We start from the raw sequence: 17499 nt of genomic DNA, 5'->3' as shown, positions 1-17499 counted from the left end.
TTCAGGGAAGGCCTTGTTTATTTCAGCAGGACAATGCAAAACCACATACTGCAGCTATAACAACAGCATGGCTTCGTCGTAGAAGAGTCCGGGTGCTAACCTGGCCTGCCTGCAGTCCAGATCTTTCACCTATAGAGAACATTTGGCGCATCATTAAACGAAAAATACGTCAAAGACGACCACGAACTCTTCAGCAGCTGGAAATCTACATAAGGCAAGAATGGGACCAAATTCCAACAGCAAAACTCCAGCAACTCATAGCCTCAATGCCCAGACGTCTTCAAACTGTTTTGAAAAGAAAAGGAGATGCTACACCATGGTAAACATGCCCCGTCCCAACTATTTTGAGACCTGTAGCAGAAATCAAAATTGAAATGAGCTCATTTTGTGCATAAAATTGTAAACTTTCTCAGTTTAAACATTTGCTATGTTATCTATGTTCTATTGTGAATAAAATATTGGCTCATGTGATTTGAAAGTCTTTTAGTTTTTATTTTATTAAAATTAAAAAAATGTCCCAACTTTTCCGGAATTCGGGTTGTATAATCAGTCTAAATTAAGAATAAAATGTATGTATTTTTTTCATAAAACATTTGTAAATTCAAATTCCAATCCAACATCCTGTGAGATCTGGCCAATTTGATTCAAATTCACACACTGGCGAACTAAAAGGGTGCCTATGATGTATATGTACTGTATGTGTGTAAATGAGAGTTTAGGCACTTCGCTGTGATCAATTCAGCCTAATGGGACACAAACAGTCTGAACATTCATCACCTTTAATGAACATGAGCTGCTTTTACGTCACAACACAAAACCGATTTAAAAATAAGCTCAGGAATCAGCTGAAATCAGGTTGCTGAGTGTAGTCTCATATATATATATATATATATATATATATATATATATATATATATATATATATATATATATATATATATATATATAAATAAATATTAAATTAAATTAATGCATTTAGCAGACGCTTTTATCCAAAGCGACTTACAGTGCATTCAGGCTATCAATTTTTACCTGTCATGTGTTCCCGGGGAATCGAACCCATATATATATATATATATATTTAGTCTCAGAAGACACAATGGGCTGTTCTGCAGCCCTGCCATGGGAAAGTGATGCAAGAGTTGTTTTTGAAATTGCACAATACAGACAGTGAGATCTGTGGTCAGACTCAAAGCCAGATAACAGATGCAGAACTTGACACAGAAAGAAGAACAACTTCATAAGCAAAACGTGAACCACCAAAAACAGATACTTCTCAACCACACTTGAGAACTGACACTGAGACTAAAACCAGCTGCCTACAGGAAGTTTAAAACATGTCAGCATTACATACAATGGCAAAGACTGACATGAGAAAAAGTAACAATAGGATGAAAGCCCAATTCGCGCTATTTGTCATATTAAATACACAAGCATATTTCCACATCAGAGTAAAAAATAAATGTAATGACACAAAAGTTCACCCAACTATGATATCTTCCACTTCTGAGAGCCATGGAAATGTGAAAAGTGTCCATAAGGCCATCCTTAAAAATATTCTTGTTTGCCGTAACCCGACCGACCCTGTCAATTTAGGACAGACTCAAATGTTTTTTTTTGCTTTTAGTCTGACCGACTTGCCAGTTGTAAATTTGCGTTAAGACTGACCAATTTTTTTTTACTCTTTAAACAACTAATACAAAAGCAATAAAATAATATTAACTATATTTTAGTAAGTATTGTAAATACATAAATTGCCTAGGCCTACATACAAACGAAGGCTACGTTCCTTCTTTTAAAAAAACCCTGTGACGTCATCTGTTTACACGGATGTCACACTATGGTCTGTGCGTTCGCTTCGTCTCATACTCTCATTCACTGTCAGAGTCAAAGGTTCTCGCTTGGTAATGATGGTTGCAGCTGCAGTAAACAAAATGTTCGCGGTCACTGTTCAAAGTCATACGGGTTCGGGCACCATAATACATCTAAAGATTCATTAAAACAGATCGAAACTGTCACTTTATGTTCGAAAATCTTTGATTGGACCAACCAACACAAGTTTCAAAAAATGAAAAAAGGAAATTGATTTTAAAGACCTTCTCTCGAAGCGCATCCAAGTTTTTTTTGTTTAGTTTTTTTGGAGCGCGTCCAGATTTTTTTATTTTTTTTGAACACGCGTCACACAGCAACTGCAGCTTCGGACTGTGATGGGAGGAGCCAGCGACAGGCACAGTGGGCGTGGCGTCAGGCCTCGGAGAGGCTTTTATTAACAGAAAATCAAACAAGAGGGGATAAAGGTGGCCAAAGGGGGAAGTGTCCCAAAATAAACAGGGGATCTGGTGCCCTCGTCGTGCTGCAGGGTTCGTGTGGGTCGGGCAGTAATCATGGAGGAAGGGTCCAGGTAAAGGGCGGAGTCCGGTGGCCGCACACTCTCCCCTCTTCGGTCCGGGGCGCAAGGGGCGGCGGCTTCCTCTAGCGGCCGCATCACTCTCGTTGGCCGCGGCGCTGGCAGGGGGGGGACGGCCCGGCATCCTGGCCCGTCGGCCGTGCAAACGGGTGCGGTTCCCATCTGGATCGCGGGTCCGGCAGCTCACGTCTCTAGTGGCGCGGGAGTCCCTCAACGCACCATTCCTGGACCCGCGAGGAAACCAGTGTGCATGCATGGGGAAGAGACCGGTCTCCAGAGGAGAGGCGCGTTGGGCTTTTAAACAGCGGCGGTGATGAGGTGTGCCCCATCACACGCCGCCAGCCCTGACTCGTCCAGCGCCCCTCCTCTCACACACCCACTCCAGTCGGGAGCCTGGTGAAGGGCGGCGATTTAGGACGGGGTGCCGGTGACAATCAGGGAGGAGGCAGCTGACTCGTCACAGGACACACACGCATAACAGCAAATAATACTTCTGCACAATGTTTCTCTTTTTACAACAGAAATGTGAATTCTGCTGGTATTCAGACAGTCTCATGCATACAGATACAGATTCGGGCTAGAATCGCTTATGCGATTTTTTGTTGACATTTCTAATCGTAAACACAGCCATGTTGAAGCCTGCAGTAAATGTTTTGCATTGTTATGGCAGTCCACTCTGCTTATTGTTTTTCGAGAATGTTGCACTCCTGTTTGTCATTGTGCACGAAACTTCACGCCAATAAATCATCAGGAATATTGGTCTTCAATATATTGAAATCACCATCACCAAAATGTACTTTTTTTTTTTTACATTGAAACTTAAAAAAAAAAAAAAAGAACTACCTACCGACCCTTTTTTTTTTTTTTTTTTTTTACTGTTACTGCAAACCAAAATATTTTTAAGGCTGACCTAATGAGAAATTAGGTAGTTTATAAGAAGTCAAAAGATTTCAGATTTTTTGATTTCAGATCTATGCTAATATGGCTCACAAACAATTTGTGATAAGATATATCACATACGGTACATATGTTCACAAGCTAATAGTTATAAGCATACAAACTGGGTTCGGCCAGATTGTGAGCAGTCCAACTACTGACCCTTGTTGGACACATAAGGAAACTACGGTAAGATCAGTATAATGTATAAATATTAGACGAGTGAGATAAATATCTCAACTAATAAGCTTCCAAATACTTTAACGTAAAAACTACTGACAATGAAAATGACATGCAAAGCAGCCCGGAGTGTGTACCTGTCGTCGCGTGTGTTGGGGCTCAGGTAGCGTGTGGACTCTTCCTCATGGCTGCTCTGCAGGCTGCTCTGCTGACTGCTGTAACACAGAGCATCACATTACAATCACAACATAAGAAAAACACACACACACAAACACACAACAGATGTTCACTTATACTGAGAATGACACAACAGAAGGTGAGTTTGGACACACAGTGATGTCTTTTAATTGATATAACAAAAAATGCTCAAACAAGACATACAAGATCAATACACAACGTGTACATAGTTTGATAGTTTAGTGTTTATTTTAAGGACACTGTTTAGTCTTTTCCACTAGAGGACAGCAGAGAGTGTCCTATTTGACAAGAGTGCTATAAACTCAAACAACACAGCAAAACACACATTTAACCAGTAAACCTTGACATGATTATCAAGATCATTGTACAATGTGCAAAGTATGCTTAAAAAAAGAAATGGCAGAAAAACATCCTGTGCATTTGACCACAAAAGTGGTTCCCTGGCTGCATAAAAAGGAAGCAGGTGAGAAAACAACCTAACAGATCAACATAACAGAGTCATACACTGGTAAAAACTGGTGTATTTAAAAGGGTTTTCTACCAGCAAACACCTGACAGCTTACAGCTGATAACGGATTAATGTCAGTCATGTCAAACATCTGGCTACACGTTGGAATACAAATTCTAAATCATAAATGTACCCTAAAGTTTACACACACCTACCCATTCTTTATTAGAAGCATTTTAGGATGATAGTAAAGTCATGAAATTTCTGAAATGACAAACTTAAAGTATGAGAATTATGCAGATGTAAAAATAAAAGTCTATTTTTTCAAAAGAAATGAATAATTTTTGCTATTCCAAGGATACATTACATTGATTGAAATTGAAAGTTAAGACTTTACCATTGTTACAAATCTATTTCAAAGTAATGCTTTAATGTCTTTATAAAAGAATACTTAAAATTGCATTCGTTTTCACAAAAATATTAAGCAGCACAACTGTTTTCAACATAAATAATAATACTTTTTGAGCAACATGTCAGTATATTAGAATGATTTATGAAGGATAATGTGACACTGAGGACTGGAGTAATGATGCTGAAAATTCAGTTGGCCAAAATGTAAAATATACTAGAATAGAATCAGTTGTTTTAAATTGTAATAGTATTTCATAAAAATACATTTAACAGTATTTTTGATCAAATAAATGCAGCCTTGGTAAGCAGAATAGTTTGCTCAGAAAAGATAAATATAAAAAAAATTAACTGAATTTTTGTACAGCATCTCAAATCTTGCTTCAGTTATTTCTATTTTATAAATTAATAATTTATTTTTAATATTCAAGATCATAAATCTAAAATTTGAAATCAAGTGTGTCGAGACTTTTGACTGGGAGTGTACTTGAAGTCTAATTTCAGCTATTGTTAAAGAGGCTTAAAGTAAATGTTCAGGTCATAGCAGATACATATTTCGTATTTTTGTCTATTAAAAGCCAGTGAGAGTCATGAATATTTAAGACGTCCCCCGACAAACTCCTGTCAGCATTCCTGGCAGCTTGTTTTTCCCACCAGCCCTATAAATGTCACAGCAGAGACTTCAGTCCCTCCAGAGAAGATGGAAAAATCACACTCACAAAAAACACAAAGGTTTTCTGCTATCACTTATGTAGTAGAGCAAGCTCACACAAAGACTCTAATGAAGTGATGTAGACCCTGTTGAAAAAAAAACATTATGTGCTGGTGCATAACCAGTTTATAACCAGCTAAGGACCAGCTTAAGCCAGCTCAAACCAGCTGCCATGCTTCTAAACATACCTAACCAGCATACGCTGTTTGTTTGTTTTTTCAACATGATGGACAGCGACAATGGAGAATGGATGGGTTTGTGTGCTGAGATCAGGCAGTGCAGAGGGGTCGGGGAGAAGGGTTCGGTCTCGTGCTCATACAGACCTGCTCTCACTGCCGTGCTCTTTTTTCTCGCCTCCTCTCAGCCACTTGCGCAGAAGGAAGCGTCTCCGTTGGGGCGAGGCGCTGGGCGTCGAACAGCTCGACCATGCCGCGTCCTCATCGCTGGATGGCGTGATCTCAATAGACGGAAGCTGCAGGTACTCCTTGGAGCCGGAACGCTGAAGTTGTTCCTTCTCCAGTTGCTCTTTCTCACTCATGACGTTCTTCATACGGCGCATTTTAAAGCGTTTACGCCGCAGAGAGGGGCTGGAAGAGCTGGATAGGGCCGAATCCACCTCGCATCCGTTGCACTCCCCATCTACCGGGCCCTGGATCTGCAGCGCGGGCAGCTGGAGGGTTTCTGACATGATTCTACTTCTGCTCAGTCTTACATGAGTCCAGAACCAAGTACAGATGCAGATCAAAGAGCTCAGCGAGTCCACACCTGGGCTGAGCTAAGTTTAGCACTTTCTGTTAGACAGCTCAGTGCTGACATGTTGGGACTTACAGAAGATTTCCTTCAAAAAGCTTCTGTCCAGAAAACCAGAATAGCTCCCTAGAAGTCAGAGGAAGGTCATAGGATCTAATAGGTCAGCGGTTCTCAAACTCTGAAATAAAAATGTATGTTTTATTTGAATTTTTAAGGTTAAGTTTGGATTGCTGGAAGTACATACTGTAGGTTATTTATTTGTTTGAAAATGTGCTTGTTCCTGAATGTTCTGAGTTGATCAGAGGTGCTACTTGAGCTGAAGTGTTTGAGAACCACTGTGCTAGGTGGACAGAGCCTATACATGCACATAAACATGCACACAAGAGTTGAAAGAAAACATGAGGACTTTATAGCAAAGATTTCACAGAAAGGATAGCATAGAAATGCAAATAAGTCAGACACATAATAATAGGAAACAAAAATGACATATTTGCTCTCTCACACACACATGCTCTTTCCTGCTCTGGAGTATTACTGTAAAACCACTGTGAAATGAACATGATCACACCTTAATTTAAAGATTTCACCTCAAATTACCCCACTGGACATTTACCATACATACACACATTTAATTAAGTCACAGAAGTGATAAAGTAATTCATGCAAAATCATTTTTTGCTGTTTAATATATATATATATATATATATATATATATATATATATATATTAAACAGCAAAAAATGATATTGCAAACTGTGATATGCTACCATTCAAAGGTTTCAAAATGTAAAATAATAATAATAAAATGTATGGATGGGTTACATTTATCAAAAGTGACAGGAAAGGTTTTCTTTATTATTTAAAATAAATGCTGTTTATATGAATTTTCTATCTATCAAATAATGCTGAAAAATTAAATTATCATAACCATACTAAGCAGCAAAAACTGTTTTCAGTAATAATATGAAACATGATAATAACTGGGCAACATTAATAATTAATAATGATGGAGCACTAAATCTGCACATCATAATGATTTCTGAAGTATTACATGAAATCTGTAGTAATGACTGCTGGAAAATCAACTTTGTCATCACAGAAATAAATTACACTTTAAAATATATTATTTTAAACTGTAATAATATTTTACCATATCACTGGATTTTTTTATCAAATAAATATGTAAGCATAAGATATTTATTTCTTTTTTTAAATCTTAATTATTAAAAAGTTTTGACTTGTAATGTATATTTATACATTTCATTTTTTCCCCTAAAGTCCACTTCAATAATTTCAGTAGATACTTGTTTCACTAGGAGGGAAGTTTTGCATTTTGACAGTTACAATATATTTTCAAAGTACAATGACTCTTGTCTAAAAAAAAAAAAAATCTAGGAAGCTTGATTCCTCAGGATATGTCCCTAATAAAACATTTTAGATTCAGCCATGCATGCCAGTGTTAATATACCAGGCGTCACATAGCGCTGCACTTCAGACGTGTGTAAGGAATTCAGGCGTAAACATGCGAGTGAGTTCATGTTACAGGAGGAAGTGCAGTAAGCCGCAACCTACTGAGAGCAGACACACACTCACGGGCTGCCCATCTGCCTGCTCAACACATCATATAATCTGCTGACTGACCCCTACGGCGGGTTAGTAACCTGCCACACACAGTTAGATCACTCCTACTCCTGCTCCACTGGAGATGGCCAGGTTTTTTTTTTTTTTCTTTTATAAAAATAAGTCTCTGTGGTCTTGTCCTTAGCAGTAAATGCCAAATATATGAGTTCTGCATTCTTAGACTGAGATTATATATAAAAACAAATCCAACCATGTCCACTACAAGTGGTGCACCGGAAATGTGCACACTGTACCACAATGCATAAACTGTACTGCACATATCTTACCTGTAACTTTTTGTAAAGTTAGGTGCTAAAATGAGTCCATCAACCAATTTTATTTTTTAAGAAATCACAAAAATGCATTAAAAATGCATATGAATCATGTGCATTGGTGTGCAATGTATTATATTTTACACCTGTATCTCCACCTGTACCATGGCACTACCAAGGGTTTTTGGACCTGGCACCATAGTAATACCAGGGCATATTCTTGGCTATTTCATATGAAAAGTGTGGTACGTTAATTTAAGTTCCAAAGTATTTATCAGATTACTATGGTATTATGAAAGTACCATGGCACTACAATATATTAGAATAATTTTACCATAATAATGACACAGCACTTTTTGTATTAACTTACCATGTGGCATTATAATGCATTTGATACTCTAAAGCAAGGGTGCCCAACCAGTCGATCGCGGTCTACCTGTCGATCGCGGACTGCTTTCCAGTCGATCGCGAGAGTAAATTGTACTCTGGTTTGCCCTTTCTCTCTCTTCACCGCTCCCGCGTCTCAGACATCAAAAACATAAAAAATTAACCTTTACAGACATAGTATTTCTTGAGTAAAGAAAACGCTGTATTTCTTTTTTTTAAAAACAACAACATCGCGAGTGGTTTTCTGTTCAGAGAGAGAGAGAGAGAGAGCCCCGGCCGCGCGCGCACACTCACTATTCAGAGCGGTCAAGCGTCAAGCTTCCTCGTACTTTTTGACAAGCGTCCTTGACAGGACGACCAGAGTTTGCAGCTCAAGTCGGCGGCGGTGTGTACGTACAGTTAACGCTCTATCTGTTGACAGCGCTGAGGAAAAAGCTCCACTGGAAAAGCGGTCGCCGCCCATTTATATCAGAGAGCAAAGCCCGCGCACCCATCCAAGCCGTGCAGAACGTCTTCAGCACTCGCGGATCGTGCATACTCCGCCGCTGGCCAGGCTGCTTCTGCTTTACACACTATGGTCGTTCTTTTCTCGCGAAAAGGAGTTTTATATATATATATATATATATATATATATATATATATATATATATATATATATATATATATATATATATATATAGGCTATATTTCACCCCAAGGATAGAAATATTCCATATATTTCTCACATTTTGATCAATATATATATATATCGATATTTTTTTTTTATTATTATAGCCTACATTTAAAATTTTGCTCTGGACATTTTTTTTATGTTTGTATTCAACATAATAGGCCTACCTTATTATCTCAATTAAAAGTACTGAAATGAATGTATATGTGACAAAAAAAGGCTGTTTATTATTTTGGCCAGTAAAAAAATATGCTTGCTGTTGGATATTTCATCTACCAGTCCCCGTGGCAGGTGAGCCAAAAAGTTAATTTATGACCCTGGGGTGGGGGAGGTGCGGGGTCGCGGGGCAGCAGCGCATTTATCATGGGGGTCGAGTAACAAGATTTAACACAAACTGTTTTAATGCTTTTCATTGGTTGTTAAATATTTGTAAAATTCACTGACATAAAGTTTGACCTTTATGAAAAAAATAACAGCGAAGAAATTATGGGCTGAATTCGAAATCGCATACATAGCCTACTCATACTATTTCAAATATATGTCAGCTAATCTGAATTCAGACAGGATTTTAGCTAGGCACGTTACATTATTAGTAGCTCGCTGGCATTCTAGCTCGTTGACTCAGCTCACTGAAAAGAGACGGCTCTTTTGGGTCACAAACGGCTCTTTAAAAAATAAATGTTTTGACTTTGACTATGATAGGTGTGAAAACAATTCTAATTAAATTATTTAACGAAATCATACTCACAATGTCTAACAATTTTTTTTAAATGCCTTGATTTGTTATTAAAAAAAAATACTAAACCTTTCCATTTAAATTACATATTTTTAATGTATAGAAACAACATTCAAAACAATAATATAATAGAACCCATATTAAAGAAAAAGATAATAAATATTCAGAAAAATAAATAACTGAAAGGATTAAACTGGTCCCTCTTTTTCTTTTTTCTTTATTGCCATGTTATAACCAGCACTCTAGCATTATAACTTGCATGAACACACAATATTATTTTAAATAAAATTATTCAATATTTCATTATTACAGAATTATTTAATTTCTATAGGCTATATTTTTTAAAATAGTCGGCTCTTCAGATATGCGAGCTCCCGCCGTTCACCTCGAGCCGCATCATTCGCGAATTTCGCGCCACTATTCATTGTTACTAGGGAGACGTTGAGAGAGCTGCGAGTCGCGACATCAGCAAAAGAAAACACAACTATGGCAGAAGCCAAAAAAAAACGAAAACATATCATTTTCATTCTGACTGGGAAGAGGATTACTTTTTTGTTTATTCAAATTCGAAGTCCATCTGTCTTATTTGCAATTCAAGCGTGGCCTTACCGAAGAAGGGCAATTTGGAGCGGCATTTTAAGACCGTGCACAAAAGCTATGACGCAGATTTTCCGGCTATATCAGCTCTACGCACCCGAAAAGTCCGGGAATTGAAGGGGCAGTTAGCAGCACAGCAGTCCATTTTTACCAGGCCAAGCACCAAGGGTAAGGCTGCAACTATAGCATCTTATCGTGTCAGTCATGTTCTTGCAAAACACAAGAAGTCTTTCAAGGACGGCAAAGTTGTGAAAGAAGCGTTTGTCGAGGCTGCAGACACACTTTTTGGTGACTTTAAGAATAAAAGTGACATCATAGCTGCCATTAAGGACGTGCAATTATCCCGTGGCACTGTTACACGGCGATGTGAGGAAATGGCAGAGGATGTCGAGGAGCAGTTAAGGAAGGATGTTGAACAGTGCGAATGTTTTTCTCTTCAATTTGACGAGTCAACTGATGTTGTTGATGTGGCACAACTATGTGTTTTCATTAGAATGGTTTTTGGAGACATGGGTGCAAAAGAAGAGCTGCTCACCATTTTACCATTGAAAGGACACACAAGAGGCGAAGATATTTTCCAAGCTTTCATGGAATTTGTCAACAAGACCCAATTGCCCCTCTTCAAACTCATCTCTATCACAACGGATGGTGCTCCAGCAATGGTGGGCCGTACCAGCGGATTCATTGCATTGTGCAAACAGAGTGAATTTTTCCAGGACTTCCTTAATTACCACTGTATAATCCACCAGCAGGCATTATGTAGTAAGATTTTAAACATGAAAGAAGTGATGGATGTTGCAATGAAGATTGTGTGTTCCGTTCGGGCCAGGAGTCTACAGAGAAGGTTATTCCGTGCTCATTTGGAGGAGACTGGTGCAGAACACACAGACCTGTTGCTGCACACAGATGTTAGATGGCTGAGTAGAGGTAAATTTTTAGCGAGATTCTCAGAGTTGTTGCCTGAAATCAAAGATTTTCTGAAGCTTTCGAAACACGCAGAATATGCCCAGCTAGAGGACTACCAGTGGCTATTGGATTTAGCGTTCCTGACAGATCTCACTGACCTGCTGAATGATTTTAATTTAGAGCTGCAGGGTAAAGACAAACATGTAATCAACATGATCAGTGCAGTAAACACATTTAAAAGCAAGCTACAACTGCTTTCAAATAGGCTGCAACGCTATGACCTACGGAACTTTCCTCACATGCAGGCAGAACTTCAACGTCAGGCCAAAGACTTTGTGCAGCTTGACAGTGCACGTTTTGAGGAGCAAGTTCAGAGCATCTTGTTAGAATTTGAGAGGCGCTTTACAGATTTTGGATCCATCGAGCCTGTTGCCAGCTATCTGTGTTTTCCATTTGGTCCAAGTATTGATGTGGATTGTATAGCCTCCAAAATTGTATCACTGTTCCACTTAAATAACACTGCTGTTGAGAATGAGATTCTCACACTGCAAAATGACATTGAGATCAAATCCAGGGCAACATCTGACATGAATGGAGAGTTCTGGAACTTACTGACTGAACAAAAGTATCACAACCTCAGAAAATGTGCTTTCAACTTGACAGCACTTTTCGGGTCAACCTACTTGTGTGAGTGTGCTTTCTCTCACATGAAAATCATCAAGTCAAAGTACAGATCTACAATGACTGATGACCACCTTCTGGCCTGCTTAAGGCTTGCAACCAGCTCTTACTGCCCTGACTACGAGAAACTAGCTGCCTCCTCCCAGTGCCAGAGGTCCCACTAAGGTAGAGAAATAACTTTATTATATGTTTTTGTTATTATTCATGTCTGAGCGTTTCTGGTTATTCTTGCCTACCCGTGTCTCTGACCCTTGCTATCTCTAACTCTCTCTGATTGTTCTGCCTGCCTACTGACCCAAAGCCTGTTTCTGGATTCTGATCGTTCTGCTGCCTGCCTACTGACCCAAAGCCTGTTTCTGGATTCTGATCGTTCTGCTGCCTGCCTACTGACCCAAAGCCTGTTTCTGGATTCTGATCGTTCTGCTGCCTGCCTACTGACCCAAAGCCTGCTTCTGGATTCTGATCGTTCTGCTGCCTGCCTACTGACCCAAAGCCTGTTTCTGGATTCTGATCGTTCTGCTGCCTGCCTACTGACCCAAAGCCTGTTTCTGGATTCTGATCGTTCTGCTGCCTGCCTACTGACCCAAAGCCTGTTTCTGGATTCTGATCGTTCTGCTGCCTGCCTACTGACCCAAAGCCTGCTTCTGGATTCTGATCGTTCTGCTGCCTGCCTACTGACCCAAAGCCTGTTTCTGGATTCTGATCGTTCTGCTGCCTGCCTACTGACCCAAAGCCTGTTTCTGGATTCTGATCGTTCTGCTGCCTGCCTACTGACCCAAAGCCTGTTTCTGGATTCTGATCGTTCTGCTGCCTGCCTACTGACCCAAAGCCTGTTTCTGGATTCTGATTGTTCTGCTGCCTGCCTACTGACCCAAAGCCTGTTTCTGGATTCTGATTGTTCTGCTGCCTGCCTACTGACCCAAAACCTGTTTCTGGATTCTGATTGTTCTGCTGCCTGCCTACTGACCCAAAGCCTGTTTCTGGATTCTGATCGTTCTGCTGCCTGCCTACTGACCCAAAGCCTGTTTCTCAACTCGCTTCTGTTTGATCCCTGAAACGGTCTATCTATGCAGATATTGACCTTTCTCTGCCTTCTGATTCACAACAGATTTATTATATATGGATTAGAGCTACTTTTCTGTTTGTTTTGAGCATATTAAATCTGCAGATGCGCTGTGAGTAGCGACTGGCTTTCTGTTTGGAGTGGTAGATCTCGGCACACTGATAAATCTAAAAGTAGATCTTTGTTCAAAAAAGGTTGGGCTCCCCTACTCTAAAGGAAAGAAACCAAATCTTAAGCACTGCATCTGACTATATCAGAAAGCAAAGTTTAAAAGTAATTATGCAACACCAAAGCGCATAACAATATTTCATGTAAAATATGCTATACTTCATCGTTTTAAGCGGAAAATACGGTTTCAAATGCTCTTTAAAATGCTATTGATCTGTTAACCATCGTTAACGGTACAGACAAAAAGTTGAAAATATGCACTAAAGGGAAATAAAAAAAAACTTACCTTTTACATTTCAGATAGCTAACCAAAACCTTCGTTTTTAATATGTACTCGTTGTCTTTAAGTTTTAATTGGCCGGAATGAATGAGGAACTGTTACGGCGTTTATTCCCATACTGTTCCGTTATCTTCACGTTTCCTTTTCCCCGGACGACTCCACTAGAATTCATGGGGAGAGATGCAAAGCAGAAACAAAATAAATGTTGTTTTATAGAACAGCTTGTACTAGGTTTGTTATAAGCGAAAGAAATGCAAACCTATGTCTGATTAAAATATCTGTGTGTGGTAAAAAAAAACGATCGGAAATGTCATATACGTAGATTTCGTGTTGCGCATCACCCCTCTTTCTGAGATCGGGGCGCCCCGGATCTCTCAGTATAAAAGCAACCGGTGCAGGCTTGTCGTTTAAAAGAGATTGCTTTAGCACAAAAAATAACGCAGAATATGCGATCACTTAAAACTGCCGTGCTTGTCTGAAGAAACTAGATTCTCACTCAAAGCGAACTACTTTAAACGTTAAAAACTTCATTTCTTGTCAGCTGGAAACACGAGTCAGAATGTTCAACTTGCTGATGTTAAATCATAATATTACACCTAGACAGCGTAAAAAACGTTACTTAAAAAAACGTAACGTTACTTTAAAAAAAAAGAACCATCAAAAACACATTATTTTCCGGAAATACCTGTCAAAATGTACAACCACCTATAACTGATGTGAAAACATCATATTCCCATCTTTGCAGTAGGAAATACTCGTCAAAAACATAACTGGGGTAAAAAAACAAAAAAACAAAAAAAACAAAAGCACATCTTGACAGCCAGAAATATTTCTAATAAAATGCCAGTCAAAATGTACCTAAAATTATGAGAGGCACATCTTGACATCAGGAGATACTGTACAACGAGGTAAAACTAAGGTAAAAGTATAAACTACAAATCTTGTCTGACAGAAAATACCTACCATGAAGTACTAAAGGGTAGTCCATCTTGTTATTTTAATCCAACAATTGTTTTGCACTAATACTCATATGATTCAAGCAGTAACAATATTTTATGTTTTGCCATATTTAATTTGTATGCAAATTAACACTAAAGTACAGTTCATTAAAGTTACTCCTCTATTGGCAATATTTTCTAGCACAAACTCTTAGTAATGTGCTTCAAAGCTTGATATTTGGGGAGTCTCTTTAACTGGCTCAGGAACATCAAGCCACAGGATGCTGGATTTATTTGGCAGATGACTACTTCAGTCTGTTCTGCGTGTGACAGTTCCCTCACCGCACCATAACGTTCCTGATGTATTCATTCACTACACCGGAGTGTATGTGCCAACTGGCCTTCTTTTTGATTCTGAATGAGACCGTTGTGCCATTAAATGTCACTGATGAATGATCAACCAGTCAAGCAGACTGACAACACCTGTCCATAAGTCATGCCATATAAGAGTGTTTGTAATTAACACCTTTGGCCATCTGTATTCACATCACGTCTTCTGAGAATAAAAATAAACACTTCTGGTTTTCAGAGTATAAATTAAACACCAAACTGTAATCTGATAGCTCCTTATGGCCCACCTGGTGATAACCTTGAGAGATGTTGTATTCATTTTGAAAGATGAAAAAGAAATAATTAGCTAGTTTCTAATATGCTTATCACAATATATCTAATAATCTAAACATATAGCAATAATTTCATTTGCATATAATTGGACCCACATTATTCAATATATCTTCTGAGCATATACCACACATTTTTTAAGTTACAGTAAGTAATTAGCTGGAATAGCCCACACATTCATATTCAGTGGCAAACTGTGCTTTTCTGCAGCTCTCCCTCACTCTGTAAGGTCTTACATAAAGTGGTCGACCGATGTAACAGTTTTGCAGATAAATCGGCACTGATAGTTGATTGCTGGAACAATGGGCAAAAATCCATGCCGATAGTTTTTCCGGGTTGCAGCTTTTGCTGGATTGTCTGAGAAGGCTCTTCTTTCATACGTAACAAGAGCGGCCTCTAGAGGCGGAATCGGAGCTGAGAGTAGTACTATTTATTCTTTTGTAGAGGTGGATGTAGTCTCAGCCTCCGGATTTCCGAGAGACATGTGTGTCATGTTCTTTAACGTTCCACCTGGAAACAAAGATTCCGTGCTGCCAAACTCCCTCACAAAAGAAGAAAGCCATTGTGTTTACAACTGTGACGACGAGCGCTTATCAGGATCAACTAAATGCTGGATATTCAAAACAAAAGTATGTGAGATATTTAAAGTTGGTGGCATAGAATCTTTCAAACATGTCCGAGAGTTTTACACACCGGTCTGTTATTGTGGCGACATTTCCACACCCTGAAACTTGACGCTGAACGAAACAAACTGTGATTGGTTGTTTGACATGTTGGTCAAACAACCTCGTGGGAGGGCCTTGGCCAATAAAGCTGTCATGGATTCCAGACCCTCAGCCATCAGTCTGAAGGTGTGGCTACACGAGACTAAGGTGGATGTGATTTATGTTTGGATCTCCTGCAAGCAAAGTGCATGTTGGACTGCTGCTATAGGGACTGGACGTCGGATGAAAGAGTGAATCCGCAGTGGGAACAACAGAAGACTCGTTTTGAGAAAACATCAAGACAAATCAACAGATTCTGAGAAGAATCATACAGATCAGTGATAGGGGGTGTGGGGTGATTTCAGGAGGGCCAGATAATAAACAGTCTGATAGTCTCTCGGTGTTGATACACTTTGAAGACATTAATTTACCAGTAGGTGAAGGTGAAGCTAGGATTTATCAGTTATGTGGTATGAGAGTATGTTCCCCCTTCTTTAAGTTTTACTAAATGTCAGAACATAAGACATATCCTACTGCTGCTGTTTGCAAAGGGAAAATGCAATGTGCATAATGTGGAGGACAGCATAATTACGGGCAGGAAGGAACTGAGATAAAGTTCTGCAACTGAGCACACCAAAAGCTTTAGAAACATTATTGGACTTACATAATTATTTATGGAATGAGTGTGTCCTTCCTAAGCAATGGAAAACTGCAATTGTGTTCCCTATACAGTAGCTAAGCCTTGGAAAGTAGTTATAGACATATCATTCTTACCTCTACGCTATGTAAAGTAATGGACAGAAAGATTGTTAGGTGACCAAATTACATTTTGGAGAAAAGGGAAGGGTTATCAACGTTTCAAATTTAATGTTTAAGGAAAAGTACAGTAGATGCTATGGTATTGTTTGAAGTTAAAAAAGCTTTTGTAATAAAAGAATACATGTTGGCAGTCTTTTTTATGACACTTTGTGGAGGGAAGGTTTGCTAATTAAACTGACCAAAATTAGAATAGGTGGCAAATTTTATAACTGGGTTTTAGACTTTTTATTTAAAAACACTTTTCAGGTTAAATTTGGAGAAGAAATATCAGCTCCTTATTACATTATAAATGGAACTCTGCAGGGGAGTGCAATTAGCCCAATTTTGTTTAATTTAATGATTAATAATGTTTTTGATACAGAAAAAAAAACAGGAATAGGATTAGCTCTTTAAACAGATGATGGGTCATTATGGAAGAGAGGCAGCAATATTAAAAATGCTACTAAAGGCATACAGGAGTTATTTAAAGAAGTAGAGGATTGGTCCCTCAGTATCGAAAACAAAATATATGTCATTCACAAAAGAACAAGAAGAACATTTAGATTTGAATTTGAATATTCAAACATTGGAAACAGTGCTCTTTTTGAATACCTTGGTCTATGGTTTGATGAAAAATGATCATGGAAACTGCATATATGTAAAATTGAATCAAAGTGTAATATGATCATAAATTGCATGTGTATGGTCACTGGTCACAATTGCTAGAGCTAGTCATAGTGCAATACTGTGCATGTATCAAGCACTGATTCATTCCTACTTTGATTATTGATACATTCATTGTATATGGGTCAGGAACCAAATCTTTACTGAAAAAAATTTATATCAGACAATCTGCGTTAATAAGTTAAAACATCCCCTGTAGATGCAATTGGGCTAGAAATGGGAGAGATGCCGATCATCTTACTCATAAAGTATACTTTATTATATATTGGAGGAGT

The 17499-nt window shown here is 38.7% G+C and overlaps 1 protein-coding gene across 3 annotated transcripts in view; it reads right to left on the bottom strand.

Annotated features, from left to right (window-relative positions):
* Positions 1–17499, bottom strand: part of LOC132132135 (protein Aster-B-like) — a 64970-nt gene that overhangs the window by 33835 nt on the left and 13636 nt on the right. For 2 of the 3 annotated variants that reach the window (XM_059544420.1, XM_059544421.1), the window contains exons 1-3: positions 13426–13542; positions 5613–6165; positions 3661–3738 (exon numbers count right to left, since the gene is read on the bottom strand). In XM_059544420.1, the coding sequence (XP_059400403.1) occupies positions 3661–3738; positions 5613–5977 (443 nt within the window). In that variant the 5' untranslated portion in view covers positions 5978–6165; positions 13426–13542. Of the gene's footprint in view, positions 1–3660; positions 3739–5612; positions 6166–13425; positions 13543–17499 lie in introns of those variants that run through there. The other variant, XM_059544422.1, reaches the window with a different exon arrangement.

This window comes from Carassius carassius, chromosome 49, assembly GCF_963082965.1.
Source record: "Carassius carassius chromosome 49, fCarCar2.1, whole genome shotgun sequence".
Taxonomy (NCBI): domain Eukaryota; kingdom Metazoa; phylum Chordata; class Actinopteri; order Cypriniformes; family Cyprinidae; genus Carassius; species Carassius carassius.
This window is presented reverse-complemented; position numbering and strand designations above follow the sequence as displayed.